Source organism: Sporothrix brasiliensis, assembly GCF_000820605.1.
Source record: "Sporothrix brasiliensis 5110 chromosome Unknown Cont20, whole genome shotgun sequence".
NCBI classification, from domain to species: Eukaryota; Fungi; Ascomycota; class Sordariomycetes; order Ophiostomatales; family Ophiostomataceae; genus Sporothrix; species Sporothrix brasiliensis.
Genome location: NW_024467139.1, coordinates 4,707,466 through 4,727,022, shown reverse-complemented (window position 1 = coordinate 4,727,022; position 19,557 = coordinate 4,707,466). Strand labels below are relative to the sequence as shown.

The 19,557-nt window shown below is 54.1% G+C and overlaps 6 protein-coding genes across 6 annotated transcripts; 2 read left to right on the top strand and 4 right to left on the bottom strand.

Moving 5' to 3' along the window:
- Positions 1 to 55: 55 nt before the first annotated feature.
- SPBR_06804 (gamma-glutamyltranspeptidase) lies at positions 56 to 2,179 on the top strand (the record flags this gene model as incomplete). The annotated part of the gene is made up of 6 exons (XM_040765060.1): positions 56 to 59; positions 136 to 341; positions 411 to 674; positions 738 to 798; positions 860 to 1,063; positions 1,110 to 2,179. The coding sequence occupies 6 exons, from the start codon at positions 56 to 58 to the stop codon at positions 2,177 to 2,179; spliced, it is 1,809 nt and encodes a 602-aa protein (XP_040617234.1).
- A 345-nt stretch (positions 2,180 to 2,524) lies between these two features.
- On the bottom strand, positions 2,525 to 4,425 carry SPBR_06925 (alpha-1,2-mannosyltransferase; the record flags this gene model as incomplete). The annotated part of the gene is made up of 3 exons (XM_040765181.1): positions 2,525 to 3,748; positions 3,811 to 3,946; positions 4,025 to 4,425. 3 exons carry the CDS (start codon positions 4,423 to 4,425, stop codon positions 2,525 to 2,527), a joined length of 1,761 nt encoding a protein of 586 aa, XP_040617233.1.
- Positions 4,426 to 5,114: 689 nt separating this feature from the next.
- SPBR_07325 (uncharacterized protein) lies at positions 5,115 to 6,422 on the top strand (the record flags this gene model as incomplete). Its single annotated transcript, XM_040765579.1, has 1 exon — positions 5,115 to 6,422. One exon carries the CDS (start codon positions 5,115 to 5,117, stop codon positions 6,420 to 6,422), a length of 1,308 nt encoding a protein of 435 aa, XP_040617232.1.
- A 432-nt stretch (positions 6,423 to 6,854) lies between these two features.
- Positions 6,855 to 7,757, bottom strand: SPBR_07672 (syntaxin 7; the record flags this gene model as incomplete). The annotated part of the gene is made up of 2 exons (XM_040765926.1): positions 6,855 to 7,394; positions 7,461 to 7,757. 2 exons carry the CDS (start codon positions 7,755 to 7,757, stop codon positions 6,855 to 6,857), a joined length of 837 nt encoding a protein of 278 aa, XP_040617231.1.
- A 4,459-nt stretch (positions 7,758 to 12,216) lies between these two features.
- On the bottom strand, positions 12,217 to 12,943 carry SPBR_07814 (uncharacterized protein; the record flags this gene model as incomplete). The annotated part of the gene is made up of 2 exons (XM_040766068.1): positions 12,217 to 12,777; positions 12,839 to 12,943. The coding sequence occupies 2 exons, from the start codon at positions 12,941 to 12,943 to the stop codon at positions 12,217 to 12,219; spliced, it is 666 nt and encodes a 221-aa protein (XP_040617230.1).
- A 3,923-nt stretch (positions 12,944 to 16,866) lies between these two features.
- Positions 16,867 to 19,305, bottom strand: SPBR_06680 (pre-mRNA-splicing factor ATP-dependent RNA helicase DHX15/PRP43; the record flags this gene model as incomplete). The annotated part of the gene is made up of 1 exon (XM_040764936.1): positions 16,867 to 19,305. The coding sequence occupies one exon, from the start codon at positions 19,303 to 19,305 to the stop codon at positions 16,867 to 16,869; it is 2,439 nt and encodes an 812-aa protein (XP_040617229.1).
- Between the last annotated feature and the right edge of the window lie 252 nt (positions 19,306 to 19,557).

Genomic DNA, 19,557 nt, shown 5'->3' with positions numbered 1-19,557 from the left:
CGCTTGATGACTTATTCGAACCGCCAAAGGGTGACAGTTCCGTTACACCCCAGAAATGCGTAAGTACTATCTGTTCACCGTCGCATTTTCAAAAGGTTTTATGCATCATCGCTGACCGTTGTCTGTGCCGTCAAGATTGCCGCACGCTGCTCTCGGGATGGGTTCTGCTGGTGCTGGCCTCGAAAGGACAGCTGACGGCAGCACTTCCGCCGTTGCAAAAGCCACTGCATGACAGCCACTCCGATCACGATAGTGCTTCGTCCCAGTATGGAACGCACGGCGCTGTCGCTTGTGAGAGCGCTATCTGCTCCAAGATCGGTGTTGACCTGATGCGCAAGGGAGTATGTCAGCACTGATGTGTTATACTAATCTCTGCTTCATGAACGGAGAATATTCACTGACACCGGCAGGGTACCGCTGCAGACGCCTTGGTTGGTGCGACGCTCTGCGTGGGCGTCATCGGCATGTACCACTCGGGCATCGGGGGCGGCGGCTTCTTGCTAGTACGCGGATCCGACGGCAGCTACGAGGGTGTTGACTACCGAGAAACGGCGCCAGCAGCAGCGTTTGAGAACATGTACGACGGCAATGTTCTCGGTAGTGTATTTGGTGGCCTTGCTGTCGCCGTTCCCAGTGAACTACGCGGGTTGGAATACCTGCACAACAAATATGGGGTATGTTTATGCTGTCTTTTTTAAGTGTACATGGTAGATTTGATCATAACTAACCGATCGCAGGTTCTACCGTGGGAAACGGTGGTCATGCCGGCTGTGGAGGTGGCCAGAAACGGATTTCCAGGTAGGATACAAAGTCGGTGATCGCCTTTCTATGACGTGTCGGCTCTGGCTAATTTTGACAGTATCGCACGACCTTGTCCGCTACATGAAGTCGGCTACAGAGACGGGGGGGGCTTTTCTCACTGATGACCCGATCTGGGCAGAGGACTTTGCGCCCAACGGAACGCTCCTGCAGCTGGGCGATACCATCACGCGCAAGCGTTACGCCAACACGCTCGAGACTCTCGCCAAGGAGGGAATCGAGACCTTTTATACAGGTGCCATGGGTGAGTTGTGAAGGACAATGCCCTACAGGTTTACAGGCGCTAACAGAAACCATAGCCAAGGACATGGTCAAGCTGATCCGAGAAAACAACGGATCCTTGACGCTAGACGATTTTAAGAACTATGAGATCATCAGCAAACCTGCCGTGAGCACCTTGTTCCGCGGCCGTCGTCTGTTCTCGACGAGCGCTCCCTCTTCGGGTGCTGTCGCACTGTCCATCCTGAAGACGATGGAGCAATTCCCCGCGTCTGGTCCTCCGGGAAGCAGTGACAGCGAGCGGAACAACGTCAACCTGAGCACGCATCGCTTCGACGAGGCCATGCGTTTTGCCTATGGCGCGCGCTCGCATTTGGGTGACCCAGCTTACGTCGACGGCGTCGCTTCCCGCGAGGCCGACCTACTCTCGGACCAGCATGCCAAAACTCTGCGACACAAGATCCGTGACGACACGACACTACCCGTCAAGGACTACAATCCTGCGGGTAGCTATGCCCAACCCGGCCACGGCACAAGTCATGTTGTTGCGACTGACCGGTCGGGCATGGCCGTCAGCAGCACAACGACCATCAACACGCTCTTTGGCTCGTTGCTCATGACGCCCGACAGCGGCATTATCCTCAACAACCAGATGAACGACTTTTCGATTCCCCACTCTGACAATGAGTTTGGCTACCCGCCGAGCCCGGCCAACTTTATTCGTGGAGGCAAGCGTCCGCTGAGCTCGATCACGCCCATCATCGCCGAGGACGTGGATGTGGACGCCGCCGGCGTCGAGACGGGCAAACCGGGGCGTCTGTTCCTGGTGACGGGAGCGGCTGGCGGCAGCCGTATTATCTCTGCCACCGCGCAGGTGGCATGGCGTGTTCTTGACCAGGGGTTCACGATGCACGAGGCGTTGGCAGAACCGCGACTGCACGACCAGCTGGTGCCCAACCTGGTGGCGTTTGAGGCCCTCTTCGACAAGAGTACGATTGCGAGCATGGTGGAGCGTGGGCACAACGTGACGAGCATGAGCAACTATGTGAGCTCCGCGCAGGGGATTCGTGTGCTGCCGGACGGCGTGTTTGAAGCGGCGGGCGAGCCACGGCAGCTGAACAGCGGCGGTCACATTTTTTAAGATCCAAGGATAGGGACCGAGGGCCGCTGTATGCACAGCAATGAGTGGGGTGCGGCGTACGACGTTGTGTATACGGTATGTGTTCTTTATCTCTCGTCAAGCCATACATTGCATAGCCAGCATCTCTGAATTATCTTGATATTTTGTTCACCCACTTAGACCATATATGCTCTATGAAACGAATAACTGCGTGATGAAACAAGGAATGGGTATCCGTCAATAAGTAGTGTAAAAACGAAATATAAAGTGTGGCAAAGACCAAAGTTCTTTGTAGAAAGAAACGGTCTCATAGATAGAAAAGTGAGATGCGCCACACTATTAAAGAAGAGTAAATCCACGCGACGCCTACTTGAGCAGGGCCACCAGCTTGTCCATCTGCTCAAGCCATTTCCGCTCAAACTCCTCCTCGGTAAAGCGTTTGGCCGACTGCCGCGCCCGTTCACGCCAGGCCAGCGGGTCGGGCAGGGCAAGGGCCTGTTCAAATCCAGCGGCGAACTCGTCGGCCGTGGTAGCGTGGAAGCCCGTGGGTAGCCCGCCAATGTCGGTTACAATGTCCAACTTGGGGCCGCCGCTGTTATGGACGACGGAAATCAGGCCCGCTGCCTGGTACTCAACAACACCGATGCCGAAATGTTCATTCCACATACAGTTGACGCCGACGGACGCGCGGCGCAGCCACTCGAGGATCGCAGGCCAGGGTGCATCCAGCTGGAACTCGACATCGTCACGGATATTGAGCTCGTTGGTCAGCAGGCGCAACTGATAGACGCGCTTGGAATCGGAGTCGTCGCGGACGCTGCCGACGAGGACGAGCTTGGGAGTGTCTGCAGGTTTGGCGCCAGATTTCGTTGTTCGGTTCTGCTGCTGCCGCCGCTGCTTCTTCAAAAAGGCAGCAAAGGCCTGCAGGACCAGGTGGTGGTTCTTCTCCGGGCGGAACTGCGCAATATACAACAGAACCTTTTCGCGGGTCGCTTCACTCGCGGCGGACACATCGACCTCGTGCTCGAGCTCGCTGACGGCGACTGGCGGGTAGACGACGGCAATATCGGAGCCGCCGGTCGTTTGGGAGGACGAGGATTTGCCCTTCTTGGCACGCAGGGGGCCCCAGATGGCCTGAACGTGCCCCTGTGTCCAGCTCGAGTTGGTCATGACGACATCAATGGACGAGCCCACCGATGCATACAGCCACGCAAACGCCTTCCAGTAGGCGCGCTTGACACGGCCACGCATACCCACGCCCTGGCCAGCATTCACACCCTGGCTGCCCACGGTCGACTGCGGGTCCAGCGAGGCCAGCATATCGGTCGAGATGGTGGGGTAGTGGACGTAGGCACCGGTCGGGATGGTACGGAACAGCAGCTTGGAGAAACCAAGCGCAAAGGCATAGCCCATAGTGTCGACAAAGATGTCGGGAACGAGCAGTGACAGAGCATCCCAGGCCATAATGATGGAGCCAAAAGACTGACCAGCCAGCGTAAAATGTGGCCAGGTCGATGCGAGAACCCAGCGGCGCGTGGAGAGGTAGAGGAACGCGACGGTCGGCGGGTGGAGGTGGATGTTGAAGCGGTCCTTCGAAGAGGTTACGGTTAACAAGACTGACGCGAGGAAAGAGTAGAAGTACAGTCACTCACCCGCACACGCGCCAAGATGGCATCTTTGTGCACGTCATGGTCGCCGGTATAGACGACACACTTGGCCTTTGGCCAGCGTTGTTGTGTAGCGCGAATGGCAGCCCATAACACGCGTTCACCGCCGCCACCGGCGTTACTATTCAGTCAGTATTTTGGGCGTTTTGAGCATACGGCACCTTTTGAGCCCTTGAGTTCCATAGAGGACAAGACCCACCAGAATGGGTGGAAGAAGCCGACGATGCCGTCCCAGTCGGACGCGCCCTTCTCTCCGTTACCAGCTGACGCGGCCTTTTCCGCCTCAACGTTCTCCCAGTCATCGTCGCTGCTGTCGTTTTTCTTGGTCGTCTGCTGCCGCTGCTGCTGCTGCGTTTTCGCCTCTTGGAAACGCTTCTCATCGGCGGCCATCGTCTCCAACAAAAACTGCCGCTGGCTCTCGGTGCGCTTTCGCAGGTACCAGCCCAGCGTCGAGCCGGCGAGGCGCCAGATAGAAGGCAGCAAAGCGCCCGTCAGCACAACCGCTGTGATGAATGCGGCCACAGCATACGTGCTGCCGCCGCTACCGTGTCCGTTGCTGGCATTGCAGCGCGATTGCGCGGAACAGCTTCCACTATCCATCGGGGGCAAGACGTCGGGTCGAAGTGAATATCGTAGAGGCAGTTGGCGGAAAGGATAAAGGGGTGCAGAGTCGCCGTCGTCAAATCGGAGGCCCTCAGAGGCGTCGTGAAAGCGCAGCGGGAACCATGCTCTGGCCTCTGAGTTTGTGGGATGTCGCTGAACGGGAAATATCAGAGGGGGGGAACGAGGTCGACCGAAAGCGAATGAGGATGCTGTTGCTCCTTTTCAGGTTGAACAAGAGACGAGGATGAAACGCAGGAAGCTATTGGTGGCGTCGAAACAGCGATGCAAAACATCCCAAATAGCGAGCTGTCCCTTTCTAGGACCCACGCCACACCCAAAGTAATTACTCCGCACTCCCGCGCGCCCGCGTAAATTTAATACCATCAGTGCATCCACCGTGCGCTACAGCGCAATTAGAGCCTTAAACGCGCGACAGCCAAGCCTTCTAGCATGTGCCTACAGGGGGGGAGGTGTGCCGCCTGTGCCGCCCTAGCCCGACTGCTGGGAGGCCCTGTGGCCCGCTGCCCGAAACGGCAAGACCGTTTAGGCCTCTGGCGAATAAGAGTCGCAGAAAGTGCAGAGCTTCAACGTCGTTTGTATGGCCCACGCTCGGTTCTCACAGCCTTTTAGAGCTTCAGACAAGCGAACAGTCCACAACAAGACAGCAGACCGCACTGCATACCAACATGGCGCAGCCTTCTGCGCGCGGCTTGCGTGCCCTGCGGGCTGCCGCAGCGACATTACCGCCCTCGGCGCCCGTCTCGGGCCAGCAACTATCACAGACTCAACATCGGTCATTCTCATCAAGACCACTGCCACCAACGCCGGCACCACGCAGCCTCTCGGGCCAGCGGACACGGCCAAGACAGTCGTTGGTGTCTGGCGAGCCATTGTGCCGCCACCGCCAGCTGCAGCTCCAGACAGCGAGCGCGCGCAGGTCGTTTCACTTTGCGTCAATCGCGAATGCCACAGTCGACGCCGCCGAGGCTGCCATTGCTCAGCTGCACGCCGTCTCCCACACGCCGTGGTACGTCACCATCCCGCTCGTCGCGCTGGGTGTCAACCTCGTGTTCCGCCTGCCCTTCACACTGCACGCCCGCAATCTTGTGATCAGGCGCGAACGCCTTGCGCCGCTGCTTCAAGCCTGGACCACTCTACACGGCAAAGAGATTATCAACGAGCAGAAGTTGCGGTCACGACAGGGTCTGCCAATGCCGAAAACTCATGTGGAGGTTATGAAGCGGTACAGAAAAACCGCCAACCGTGTATTCGGAGCCTTTGGCTTGCAGCAGTGGAAATTGTATAGCAACATCCTGTCGCTGCCGCCATGGCTTGTCGTGATAGAGGCCATCCGGCGAATGTGCGGTGCACCAACGGGCCTGCTGGGCCTGCTGTTCCGTAGCGGTGGGGCTGGTGCTGCTGGTGCTGCAGAGACAAGCGCCTCCGCAACAGCTGCTGCGGCCGCTTCGGCGTCGGCAGAGTACGTGGACGTTGCGTCCATTGCAAGCGCAGCGCCACCGTCGTCGACCGCGACCGACAGCGTCTCGTCGCTAGTGGACCCTACTTTTGCTACGGGCGGCTGTTTGTGGTTCCCTGATCTCACCGTGGCCGATCCTTGCTATGTTCTTCCGTTTGCGCTGTCGGCTGCACTGGTTGTCAACATCCTTCCGAAGACGGACGCCGCTCGCCGGGCGCTCTTTGGACTTAAGCCGGCAGCAAGCTCGAGCGGTGCCGTTGCAATAGAATCCAAAGGCGCACAAACTATTCTGCGCGCCCTGCTCCTTTTGTCGCTCAGCGTTGGGCCCCTAACGCTGCACTTCCCGGCTGCCATCCATCTCTACTGGCTGTCGTCTGCCGTAGCCACACATATCATCACGCGCTGCATCCGTCTCCTCCGGCCATTGCGCAGCAGCACGAGCAAGCCGGCTCTCAGCCAAGACATGCCCTGGATCAGGCCTCGGGCACCGGGAGGCAGGCCTTCCGAGAAGCACTGAGATGCCATTTTACGATCAAGAACATCATATCTATTGGAGGCATGAAACACAGAATCTATGCAGAGACCTTCGCGTAAAGACAGACTATGCCATTATCTTGTCATATGCGATATGTACAACAAATACAGCAAACGAGAAAATGAGATTTGGAACGAATAAACAAATGATGGTACTGAGACAAGCTTGGCATGTGTTGTGAATAACAAAATCTTTGTGATGTCTGTAGAATGGGAAGAATCACGGTGTATCAGACGCAGAAAGGAAACTGAATAGAGGCTAGGAATATAATAGAAGCCAACAACGTCGGGGGTACAAGAGCAGAAGCAGAGAAGCAGTTGAAGCAGACCATAAAACGCCATGCCGGCCCAGGAAGTGCAAATGAGGGGACTGGAAGTCGAGAGGCAGGGACACGTGTTCGGGGTAGGGCCTCTCTCAGCCGAGGAACACGGCCAACAGAACAATAGTCAGGATGACCGATAGCACCAGCAGCAGGCAGCAGGCCTTGCTACGGGCGTTGCGCTGGTACCGCGCCGCCGACCGCAGCTCGTAGTCCGCACCACGTGTGTCCGACCGCACATTCTCAACGTTGTCCGCAATGTTGTCCAGTTGTTCGCCCTGCTCGTGCACCATCGTGGCCACCTGTGTAAACAGCACGTTGAGATCGCCCACACCCTGCTCGATGTTGCGGATCTCGTCCTCGCGCTCAATGATAAGAGCCTCCTGGAAGTCAACCTCGTCCTGAGGCGCCAGCCGTGCCAGCTCCTGCTGCTGTTCCAGCTGCTGCTGTTGAAGCGGCTGGCCGCCAGCGCCAGTTGTGCCGCCAGATGCATCGCCGCCCTCATCGGCAGCTGCCCGCGCTGCCGACACGGACGCCTTTTCCTTCTCAAGTGCCTGCCGCTGCAGGGTCTGGAACTCGGACAGGGCGCCCTGGAACTCACGGGACAGCTTCTGCTGCTGGTACCGTTGCGTGGGCTAAACTGTTAGCAGTTGGTTGTTGTCTATTGACGATTTCGTGTAAAGCACAGTGGTCGAACCTACCGTCACATCATCCCAGCCCTGCACCTTCTTGACGCCCTCGCCCACTTCCTTGAACATCTCGCGCGACTCTTCAAGAACGTCGTTGACACGCTCGCGCACGCGCGCGTTATCCTGCCGGGTGCCCAGATGGCCAATATCGCGGCTCAGGTTGGCAATGTTCCCCTGCAGCTTAAACAGCTTGTTGCTCAGCTGCTGCGCAAGTTTCTGGAAGTCTGGGTCGTCCGAGTACTGTCCGCCGCTGCCGCCACCGCCGCGCCGGCGGCCGGCCTCCATTGAAGAGAGCTGATCAAACGACATTTGGGAGATTGAAGCGAGATATTTGGCGTCGTTGCCAATTGCTGGATGTGGTCGTTGCGGAATAAACAATGCTCGAACACGTAATCAAAGGAAGAGCGGAGCGTTTGCGCTGCGCGAAAGATGGGCGGTCGTTGGGACGGGGTAAGCAGCAGACGGTGGATGTCGAACGTCGAACCGTCAACTTGTGGAATCTCGAGGCGATGACGTTTCGGAGGTGGGCGGCTGAACGCTCTTAGGCGTTGCCTGGAATTCATACGAGAAGAGGCGCACTGTCGATCACGTGTTGCAAGTGGGTCTGCACAATGCGTCACTCTGACATTTAGGCGTGCTATGGACTTGCCAAAGTGCTCTTCCTTCAACGTCGCGGCTCTTATTGCTCTCTAGCTTAGTAAATGAAAAGATCAATACATTATTTAAAGTCTTCTTAATGTACAACGCAAGAGATACTCAGAGTTGGGAGGTGCTGCTCAATTTTCTTGTAAAGTAGAAGTGACAATACTACAGTGCAAACTATTCACGTGACCCTTCCTGTCCAAAGAGGAAAGAGACAGCGTTGGAGCTGTCCCAAGCTCGACGCGTGATTGGCTGCGCGTCGCGTAAGTAAACACTACCCACAGTTTGCTTTCCTCTCGAGCTCTCCTTCTTTTCTTTCCTTTTCCTTTTCTTCCTTCCTCCCCATCACCAGACAAAACCTCGCCAGTCTACTACGACAGTCGAATCTCCTCCGATGCCCGGGCCCAGGGAGAGCAACGTGCCCTCGATAAGTACAAGGTCCTACGACCTGGACAACGTCTGCTCGTCAACACAGAACAAAAGCCATCACGACCGTTTTTCGCCCGCCCAAAGAGACCTGATCTGTCGCCCATCGTATTGCCACACCCAAAGTTTAGCGGGACGTACCGTTGCTTAACCCTAACTGAATACACGTGGAAAGGGTCTGCACCGAAAGGTGTTGGCCAGCTTTGCGTCCGTTTTGGCTCACTCTCGCAGTGCCGTTTTCTGACCCTTCTCCTCCTCCCCGTGCTTGCCAAAGCTTTCTAGCCAGTCGTGGTCTACCTTGCGTGAATGGTGGTCGTGGGGAACTCCGAGCCCAATCTTTTCTGAAAAGAATCGAAAACGGAACGGCACCCTGCTACCGCCATTTGCATTTCTGCCCGGTCCCGGCCTCGCCGCTGAAAAGTGGTTCAAGGGTGCTTGGTAGACAGGGTAGCCGCTTCGTGGTGACCGGTACGGCACACAGGGGCGACTTGAATGGGAGAGTGGCAGCCACTACCCCCAGGGGCAGAGAAATTTCCAGTTACTGGGATGTAATGTCCCGGTAGGCAAGGAACGTGGACCCATGAGCCAGTATGATAAGAACCTCTGGCCTGAGGTCGCTCGTCAGGCAGCGTGGCTGGAAAGATACCAAGATCCTTGGTCGACACAACAATCTTGTTTGGGTTGCCGCGTGGCGAATTGTCGAGAAGCACCATGACAATTTTTTAATATGGAGGCACAACAGACAACGGCAGCCTTACCGCGTGGTACTCTTTTTCCTTTCGCCATACCTCCCAGGGCGGAGTGGAACGCAACATTGGCTACAACGGCAACAGCACGAGTGTTTCATTTTCATTTTTTTGTCGGTCACTAGTAGTCGGCAACGAGCGGGAAACACCGTGCCGTTGAGCCTTCATATTCGCCTTTCGTTGTCACGCTCCCCGGTACTCCAAGTCTCTTGGGCTGCTCCGTGCAGGATCTGGAAAATATTATCACACTTTTGCGGTCGCTGCTGTCTCAGGCCCCGCCCCCGTCTCGCTCCGACCTCCACCGGCTCCGTCCTCTCCTCTTGTGCGGTTCTGCCTGTGCAAGAAGACGGCGGGTCGTTCGCCCATGTCGTCCCTTTCCGTTTTACCGCTGTCCATGGACACGTAGATGGAAAGACGATTGCATGTGGCAACGTGACCCCCTTCCGACCAGACGCATTAGCTTCACTACTGGCCCCGGCGCTGAAATATGTGCCTGGGTTGTGAAGGCGCCACAAATAAAGGATATTGATGTCGGCCCGCCTGTCGCGTCTCCTGCAAGAGTCGCAACACCGATCAGCCGCTCAAGATTCCTTTAGTCCTTTTATATCTCTGGGTCCCCTGGTTCGCATGACGGTCTCTCCCCACTTGCGCCAGGAGACTACCCCTTCACAGAGATGACAGCGCTTTTGCTTTTACGGGTGATTTTGGCTGCGCTCAACAAATACGGATTCTTTTCGGCTTTCTCTTCATTCTCTTGTTGCGTGCAACTTGAGGCCTGTTCCAGCTTCATCGCTGGGTGTTGGAGTCTCTTCAAAAGCATCAACGGAAAAGGAACCATCAAAATCTTATCCCTCGTGGCTAGATGTTTTACGGACAGATCAACCTTCTTTTGTGGCTCACATTGGATCGTGGCCTCCATGATCCCAAAGGGCGGGTAACTACGGTAGCGAATTCCTGCTTATGGTCTGACGATGCAAGCGTCCCTTATGCTTCTGGGGGTATGTTGGCTGATGTATCTCGCATGCTCGGTCGATGGGTCTTTCATTTCGGGCGACGAGGTTGCAGCTGTCGAGACAAGGCTGGTCTGAGGGGCAATCTGGCTGACCGAGAAGAAAAGAAGTGGCTTGCATGCGGTCAAGCGACCGAGAACGGTCCTCTTGCTAACGTCGACTCTTCTCCCATCACTCTACCCTTTCAAGCACCCTCATCTTTTCTCTTCTCTTTCATGAGGAGCATATCTTCCGTTGGAGACAGACAGGGAGACGAGCACCCGGGACCCATCGTTGAGTTGGAGTCAGAGTTTCGTACTCGTCTTGGTGTTCAATGTCTTTTTTGTCGAACCTAACAAGATCGTTTCGCGAGAGAGGGAGTGAGAAGGGATGAATGGAGTCGAAAGGGGAGAGGGGAGGACGGTTGAAGGTCGCATCGTCGTCTCTGAAATAGGAGAGGAGGGACAAGTTCTCTACTCGGCCGATGATGCAGCCATCTTCATTTTCTTCGCAACTTTGATGAAAAGGACGTGTGCTTTTTGTGGCAAGCCGGTCCTGGCTGCTCTTCTCGCCTGCAACATGGTGCGGAATGAGCAGCCCCTCTCAGCGGTAGAGGATACGTCTCCCCTTTCTCTTTCCACGTCGTTGTGTTGTTTTGATATTTAACGGCTAACATACCATGCAGGTCCTCGACGTGTCAGTATCTTCTCCACCCCGCACGCCAACACCGTTACAAGCATCACTCCCCTCTGATCAAGCCCACTTGAGAATCACTTGAACACTGTAAAATTGTGCGAAGCGCTTCTAATACGACTTGCCCATTGTAGTTTGAGGACGACTGCCTCATTCACCCATCTACGGCTGCATCAAGAAAAATCGCGGAGGGGCCTGTCTATCTTAACAAACTTGGTTAAGTAGTTGCATATGCAAAACGTTTGGTTTAGACAGCCGTTGTATTTTATTGCCGTTGCTTCTCTGCAACCATGGTCCACTCACGTCGTAGCAACGACCAAAGTACGGAGTAAAAGAGACGTGTATTATTTTTCCTTTCACTGACCACATTACAATGTGGAGTGTGCAGTGGTATTGGAACACCTCTGCACCCAATAAAGGCCTCAGTCTGATTTCCTCGAAGGGTTCTTCGGAAGTTTCGGCCCAGACGAACGTACTTTCAGAATGACCCCCAAAAAGCAGGTTGTGGACATTGGATGCTGACGGTCGTAGGCAGCAGGATCCAATGTTTCCTCTATACCTTTTGTCCAAATTCCCTTTTTTAAAATATTGAGGGATATGGCAATTACATTATAACTTTCCTTATTTACCTATTTTAGGCTTTCTGAACGCGAACCCCTGATAGATTGCATTCCCAAACTAGGCGGCTGCAACCCTACTGTGGAGGATAGGCCATTGGCGAGGCATCCTTGTACTCTGCCACGAATAAACTTTGAATAAAACAAGGAAGCAGGAAATCAAACGGAAAAGCAAAATCTTTAAAGGAAAATTCATAATAATAACGACGTTGAATGGAAGTAACTACCAGAAGGTCATATCGCGGATTGATTAGGATGCAATCGATGTCGTCTTAATGTAGGTAGATGATGGTATGATTACAGAAAAAAAAATCAAAAAAAAACTCAAAACATAATAAGGCACTGACAAAAACTAGAATAAAAATAGAAGTATCCATTGAGACAGAGAAAGCTGCAGAAGACAGAGCCAAAATATCAACGAAAGACAAATGGTCCAACATATTTGTCCATGTTCCCTCGAGGGACAAACTCCTGCGGTAGAAGCTATCCTCTCCTTTCCTTCCAAAATACAGTAAGGCCGTGTGATTTCAATATTACAAAATATACAAAATAAGCAAACTGGGATGACTGAAGGGTAGAAACCAATTAAATAGAAGACAAAAGAAACGCCAAATGAGTGCCAGACTTTTTCGAGGCACTTTTCTCTGGGACCACTTTAGTACAGAAGCAGACCCGGAGCGGCGCCGGTCGGCATCACATCGTCAATACCTCCCGCGGCCGTGGCCGTGGCCGCGGGGAAGGCTCTGCTGGCAGCATGGGGTGGCAGCTGCATCTTTATCTCTGCCGCCTGCCTGCCTGGGCTGCTACCCTGGAGCTTGATCAGTTGTGGTGGTGGATGTGGCTGATGGGGGAACTGGGGTGTTTGACGCAGTTGGTGATAACCATGGGACTGCTGATCGTTTCTGAAAGGTGCGTGCTGACGGTGCTGGCCGCTGTGAAGGTGTTGAAAGTCCTGCCCCTGCGGTGTGTCCTGAGACGGATTGGACGACGAGAGGCCGGCGGACATCGGCGGCTGGTGGGTCGTCCACGAGGCAAAGTCGGAGCCTGGCTCGAGGCTCGAAGTGAGGCGGGCCAGCGAGTAGCTCAGGATACCATCCTGGAAGAGGGGCACGCCAATCTCGAACTCGGGTGCCGCTGCGTACAGTGCGTGGTGGCTGTTGTAAAAGCCGGAAGACTGACCATCGTCGCGCATATCGTCGGCGTCCCGTCCAGCAGCCTATTGAGTAGGGTCAGATGTGAGATCATCATAGGGGGGACACAAGACGGTGGCTACTCACACAGCAATCGGCACAAGGTGCATAGTTCACAAACACCCAGTTAGGGCAGTCGTGTGTCATAAAGTACTTGCATCGATACTTGTAGAATCCGCCGCTGCCGCTCATGATGGGCAAAGTATGATGTAAAGGCGAGAAGAGTTTGGGATGTAGTAACGGAGACAGAGAGAAAAGACAGTTCTGAAACAGGAGTGGAAGGTGCGAAGGGTGTATAAATAGCAGACTGGATATGAGAAGGTGCCACTGGCAAACGGTGAGGTCGATGGGGAAGGAACGTCGTTGTGCTGATGACAGTTGACAGCTATTACTGCAACACGTGAGACAATATCTGTGCAACAACCACACCACAAAAAAAAAAAAAAAAAAAAAAAAAAAGAACAAACGGAGACGCGGCCGAGACGGAGCCAAACAACCAGATATTATTTTCCGCAAGTTGCGAGGCAAACAAGCGACATTACAGCAACACGATAGATTGCTGTCCCAACAGATGTTGGCCCTGAGGCATAGCCTTCACCTTTATATGCCGAGATGAAGCGTCTAATAAGAACGAAATAATAATTAAAAAAAAAAAAAAAAAAAAAAAACTAACTGATGAGGTGAACAGGTGAGTAGGCTGGCTGGTACGCCGGATCAAACTACAGACAGCCTTGTCGTATTCGAATGCGTCGATACGTTGAGCGCGGACCAGGCGGACGCTGCTTTTGTTCTTCTAGGAGGCTCGAGTTGGTATTCGTTGATAATGAGCAAGATTGAGCTTGACGGTTAAATATGGAAAAGGTAGTGAAGGTGCGCAGAGGTGAAATAAAATGATGACCAGGAGGCACATCTGGCATTCATATGTTTACAGGAATTTCTACAAGACGGCAAAATGATACGACTTCATAGTACGAAGTACGACGTACATAATATCAAATTCGACAATAAGTTAGTAGCCAGGCTCCTTCACCTTTGACGTCCCAGGCCACCATCCACGACATGCGTCTACGAACAGTTTCGAGGTCGGGGCGCTTGGCCATGATATTGCTCTCAGCTCTCCACCCTTCTTCGTCTCCTCCCCACAGCCGGACGACGCAAAGCTTGTCCGCGCCTATGGAGCCAAACCCAAAGAAGCACAACGCTCTTTGTTAATTCGACGGGCCCCCTCTGTCATTTATTCAACAAAAGCATCGTCACTTTATTTTCCCCTATTTTTAGGACTGTACCTTCTACCTATTGTTACTGAGCACCTCGTTCACAAGTATTCTGTACGTTCCGTAATATTAGCCCCATCCCATACCCACAGACCAATCCTTCCTACCCACTTACATGGCCGTCCGAGCAATCCTCCAAGAGCTGCAGGAAGCTCGGATGGGGGAGCTTCCACACCCTTGGCAGAACCCATGCTCACTTTTGGCACCTTAAAGGGCAAGGGTCAATAAAAGTGAATCCCGACGAGGACAATAATAAGACTCCGCAGTTTGTATTTTATTTCAGGTACGGCGTACAGACAGAGATCACACTCCGTACGAAGTAAAGAACAAGTTGCGAATCGAGTCCAATTTGGGCTACACACCACTCCCGAAATCCTTCTTCCCAGACAAGACGTAGAAAGACAGGGAGTTGGTTTCTTTTCTCATGGGTCGACCAAGGGCGCGTCCCAGCCGGCACTCGACACGAAATGAGATTGTACACAGTAAAGGGACGGGAGTAATACTTAGTGGCTTGTATCGACGGGGTATTGCAGGTGCATCTTTTGCGCCACCTTTATTTCGAATGTTGTTTCTCGACATGTCTTTCCTTTGGAGTCCGTGTAAGACACCTGTCATCCGACCCTATCTTCAAGAACATCTTGGGTGGGCACAAGAACAGCTCACAGCTTATAACGACATGCTCCGTGGAAAGACTCATTTCTCGTCCCTCTTCCATGTGATTGCAAAGGTTCGAAACAAGAGCTACAACCCCCTCAAGGGCCTCGCCTTAGACCTACTACTACTGGCGCGACTAGTTTGAATCGGGTACTGCGTAATTTACGGATGTATCTCGCCGCGAATGGTTGCTTCGATGTCGGAGGAGACAAGCGTGGGAGCATTGGAAGCTGTCAGCCGAGATGGAGCCCGAGGAGAGTGGGTGGAAACATACGGAGGCCGGAAAGTACGAAAGCCAACACGAAAGTAACGAGAAGATGTTCGGAACAGTAAACAGAAAAGTACATGATACGCGACGAAGATGCCTCCCACCTTAGTTTTCGTTGCAGATTTCTGCATGGCCACCTCCTTGCCGCGCAATTACTACTCTGGTCTTGACAGATAAAACCGTTCTACGACATACAACACGACCGGTTGTGTGGATGAGATATGACACGTCGTAGATGGCAGGGCACGCAGAGTAGAGTGGAAGGCCGTTAAACTGCTCAACTGTTCATCTGGTGAACCGTGACATGCTGTCTTGCCCCGGATCTCCGTAAATTTACTATTGTACGATGTAATACTCCGTTCGTCGTGACGAAAAAGATGTGCCTACCAGCTTTACAAACGAATGGAACGTGCGTTGCGCCGTGCGTAGCGTCCGTGTGTCCTTGCTCCTGTGATCCTTGCTTCCCTCATCCCGTCCCTTGCTTCCGTTGCTTCCTTTGTTTCTCTCTCCGTCTTCCTTCTTTTCTTTTCACGTCTGTGGTTTGTCTCGCTCACTACATTCGTACACTTCCCTCGCTTGAAAACCCACTTTCAGCATGGCCTGGCGGGAGAATCAGGGTTCGTTAAAGTGGCCTGGGCCTAACTTGGCAAGGTGCATGTGCAGGGGTTGAAGGAGGGCAGAGCTAATGAACTATCCGTCCGTCCTCTGCCAACCGCAGCTGTTCCCTGGTCGTTTACTATTCCCTTTTCAGTGAGAGTAATCAGACGAAAGCCAATTCAACCAGGCCAAGGTCCACCAAGCTCCTGTGCTTCTCGTCTTCTTTTCCCTCGACACCACATATACGTATGTATGTCGTATTCCAAAGTACACGATTCTTCACAGGGGGGCCTTGTCCACCCGGCCATGCAGTCCGGCCGTTCAGCTCATGCCTGTCTGATCGAGATCGGCATGCATCTTTTCTTTTCTTCGGTTGTTCTTTACTACAGGAAGGAACCCTTGCCCATCAAGAACTCACAGAACAAATAGGAAAATAAGAAAGGCATAAGTAGAAAACAAAATGAAAAAGAGTAAAAATCTCCGTATAACACATGGCGAAGACAAGACAAATAAAAGTGCGGCTCCCATCTCGACAACCCCGTGGCGAGCACATGACGTTGTGCGTCGCGTGCACCACATGCAGGTGCTTAACGCGGGATAAAAAAAAAGACGTATTAGAGTTTAATTTGGCTTACCCATATTTCTTTCTCGTCACTTTTCTTATTCGACGCGTTCTTGGTTATCATTGCTGTGCCAATGGTCAGCTGGTGCAAGTCACTGAGGTGCATCTCTTTTTTCTTTTCTTTTTTCCTTCATCTTCTGGTATTGTCACATGTTTTCCTCGGCGAGGCACGTTCAAATACTCAGTAACTAAGTACGGGATGCATATATGGCGCGGCGTAGAACAAAGAGTTCATGATGCAACACATTATGCCATATCGTTCGAGTTTCTCAACGGCGGAAGCCTCCACTACCTGTACGTCCGTGTACTAGGTTGTGCGTTGTATGTACTGTTTGCTCAAACGGTATATGTACATATGTAATCTCATTAAATGCTCGCGTTGCATTTACTGCCAGTAGACTCCACATCGAGGCTGGGTCGACGAGGACGTAGCACTCGGTTCGGGCATCTCATCTCTTCTTTCATCGCGCTCGTTTTCGTGAGCACATGAATTTCGGCGAGCAATATTAAATAAGATGTCTATTGTTTGGTTGCACTCGCTGTGCTCCCACCCCGATGTGTCCTTACTTCTTTTTCCTGGGCCAATGGACGAACAAGACACAAGACATGCAAATAAAAAACCTTAATAAAATGAACCCTGTTTAACACGCCGATACAAACATTCAACAAACATAAATCCAGTTCAAAAAAATATGCCGAATCATGCAGACCGCACGGCCTCTCTCCGCTTGATCTTGTCGGCCACGCGCTTGAGCGCAATCTTGGCCTCGCCCTCTTCAAACGACGACAGATCGTAGTAGTTGGGCGCAATGTCCAGCAGCCACTCCGGTTTGATGCCCGTAACCGTCCGGATGTACTGCTTGCTCGTAAGCACAAACTCGTTGTACACCACCCACTCGAAATCTGTCGCCAAGCCCGTGCTCGGGTGGATGATCACCGGCTGGTTGTCCTTGATCGTGCGATAGATCTTGCCCGTCGCCTGCCGGTGCGCCACCTGCATGAAAAAGCCCGACACCAGCGCCCGCCGGATGTTGGTGTAGTAGTCCTTGTCACCCCACGGCGTGCTCACCAGCTCGATGCCGTGCGACTCCATGTACGACTTGAGCTGCGTCCGCACGTCGTCCGCGGTCGACAGGTGCCGGTACGACAAGAACCACTCGTGGCACCACTTGCGCATGTCCGTCGTGCCCTTGAGTTCCTCGCCCTTGAAGGCGTGGTACACGTTGAGGAGCGTCAGGTGGTCGCTGTCCGGATGTGTGAACTGCGCCTTGGCGTCGTCTGCCCGCTTACGCGCCGCCGGCGGTCGCAAAAATAGCTGCGGCACCGACAGCAACGATACAATCGACAGGATCTCGTTGGAGCAGTAGAACTCGGGCGATGTGATCAGCATCACGGCCAGCGACGGGTCCAGCGGGAAGTCGCTCGCCAAGTTGCCGAGCTGCGTCAGCTCGCCGTCGTCGTCCAGGCACGCCAGGTAGTTGAGTTCCTCGAGCGCGCGCATCATGGTCTCTGGCGGTGGCGGGTCCATAAAGTCAAAGTGCACCAGGTCGTCCACGCCCAGCTTCTTCAGCTCCAGAATGGTGTTGCTCAGGTTCGACCGCAGCACCTCGGGGTATGTCTGCTCAATCAGGTCCTGCTTGAACGCCTTCTCCGTGTACAGCCGGAAGCACTTGCCAGGCCGCGTACGTCCGGCACGACCCGCACGCTGCTTGGCCGATGCGCGTGAGATAGGGGTCACGAGCAGCGACTCGACGCGGATCCGCGGGTTGTAGATTTTTTGTTTGCTAAAGCCCGGATCCACCACGTACACAATGCCGTCAATCGTCAAACTCGTCTCGGCAATGTTGGTCGACACGATGCACTTGCGGCCCGGCCGGCCGCCCTTTTTGAACGCATCGGGTGCCTTGTCAAATATCTTTTGCTGCTGGTGCGGTGGAAGCGAGCCATACAAGGGGTACACCGTCATAGGACCCGCGTCCGACTCGCGGATCATCTCGTCTGTCTCGAGGTTGATGCGTCGGCACGCGTCCTCAATCTCGTCCTCGCCTGTGAGGAAGAGCAAGATGTCACCCTCGGGCTCGGTCGCGTGGATCTGCAGCACCGTGCGCACAGCCGCCTCGACGTAGTCCTTCTCGGGCTCGGGCGTGTAGAAGATCTCGACCGGGTGAGTACGACCGGGCACGGCCAGGAGTGGTGCGTTGTGGAAGTAGCGCTGGAACTTTTGCGCGTCGAGGGTCGCGGACATGATGACAATCTTGAGGTCCGACCGGCGGAGCGCCAGACCCTTGAGCAGCGCCATCAGAATGTCGGTGGCAAGCGTGCGCTCGTGCGCCTCGTCGATCATGATGCAGCTGTAGCGCGACAGGTCCGGGTCGTTCATGGACTCGCGCAGCAGCTGACCATCGGTCATGTACTTGAGCAGCGTCTTGGGTCCTGTGCAGTTCTCGAAACGGATGCTGTAGCCGACTTCTTCGCCGAGCTTGACGTCCAGCTCATCGGCCACACGCTGTGCGACGGACATGGCGGCGACTCGCCGCGGCTGCGTGCACGCAACCATCTTGCGGCTCAGCTGCGGCATATCATCGTAGAGAATGTACTGGGGAATCTGTGTCGTCTTGCCCGAACCCGTCTCGCCGACAAACACGAGAATCTGCGTGCTGTGATACATGTCCAAAAACTCCTGGCGCTGCTTGTGCACCGGCAGGCCCTTGCGCGTCTCGAGGATGCGGAAGTACTGCTGCGTGTGCGGGCGGCCCGTGAAGGCGTTGTACTCCTCGTGCTCAACCCGCGAGACCTGCTCGGCCGTCGTCTGGTGGCGCGTCATGCCGGCGAAGCCGTTATCGTCGCTGCTGTACAGAGGCTGCTTGCCCTTGCCCTGGCCAAAGACGCCGCCATCGTTGCCGTTGCTGCCGTCGTCCTCGAGGTGCGCGAGGTACGGATTCTTGGCGGACTTCTTCGTGGATGAGGCATCGCTGTCGGAGTCGACTTTGGGCGTCTTGCTCTTCTCCGGCAGCTCGCCGTTCTCGCCCTTGTTGCGCTTCATTGAGGGCAGGCCGGCGGTGTTGGAGTCGGTGTCGGAGTCAGGGGCGTACCGCTTTTTGCTGAGTGAAGAGGAGAAAGGTTTGTCGAGGCTGGACATTATGGAGAGGAAGAGAGAGAAAGAAAGACAGGAAAGAGCGGGCGGCAGAATCTGCTAAGTAAATAAACGAAACCAGATGCAAGAAAACTGGGGTCGCTTTTGAGGCCTGGCTGGTGCAAATAACCAAAAAAAAAAAAAAAAAAAAAAAAAAAAAAAAGTTAAAAAGTCCGTCTAGGCTGTCGTAGTTCGTTGTAAAAGGCAGCCGCGCAGGGTCGGTGTTTCCAAGTGCGATTACCACTAAAAACTTTTTTC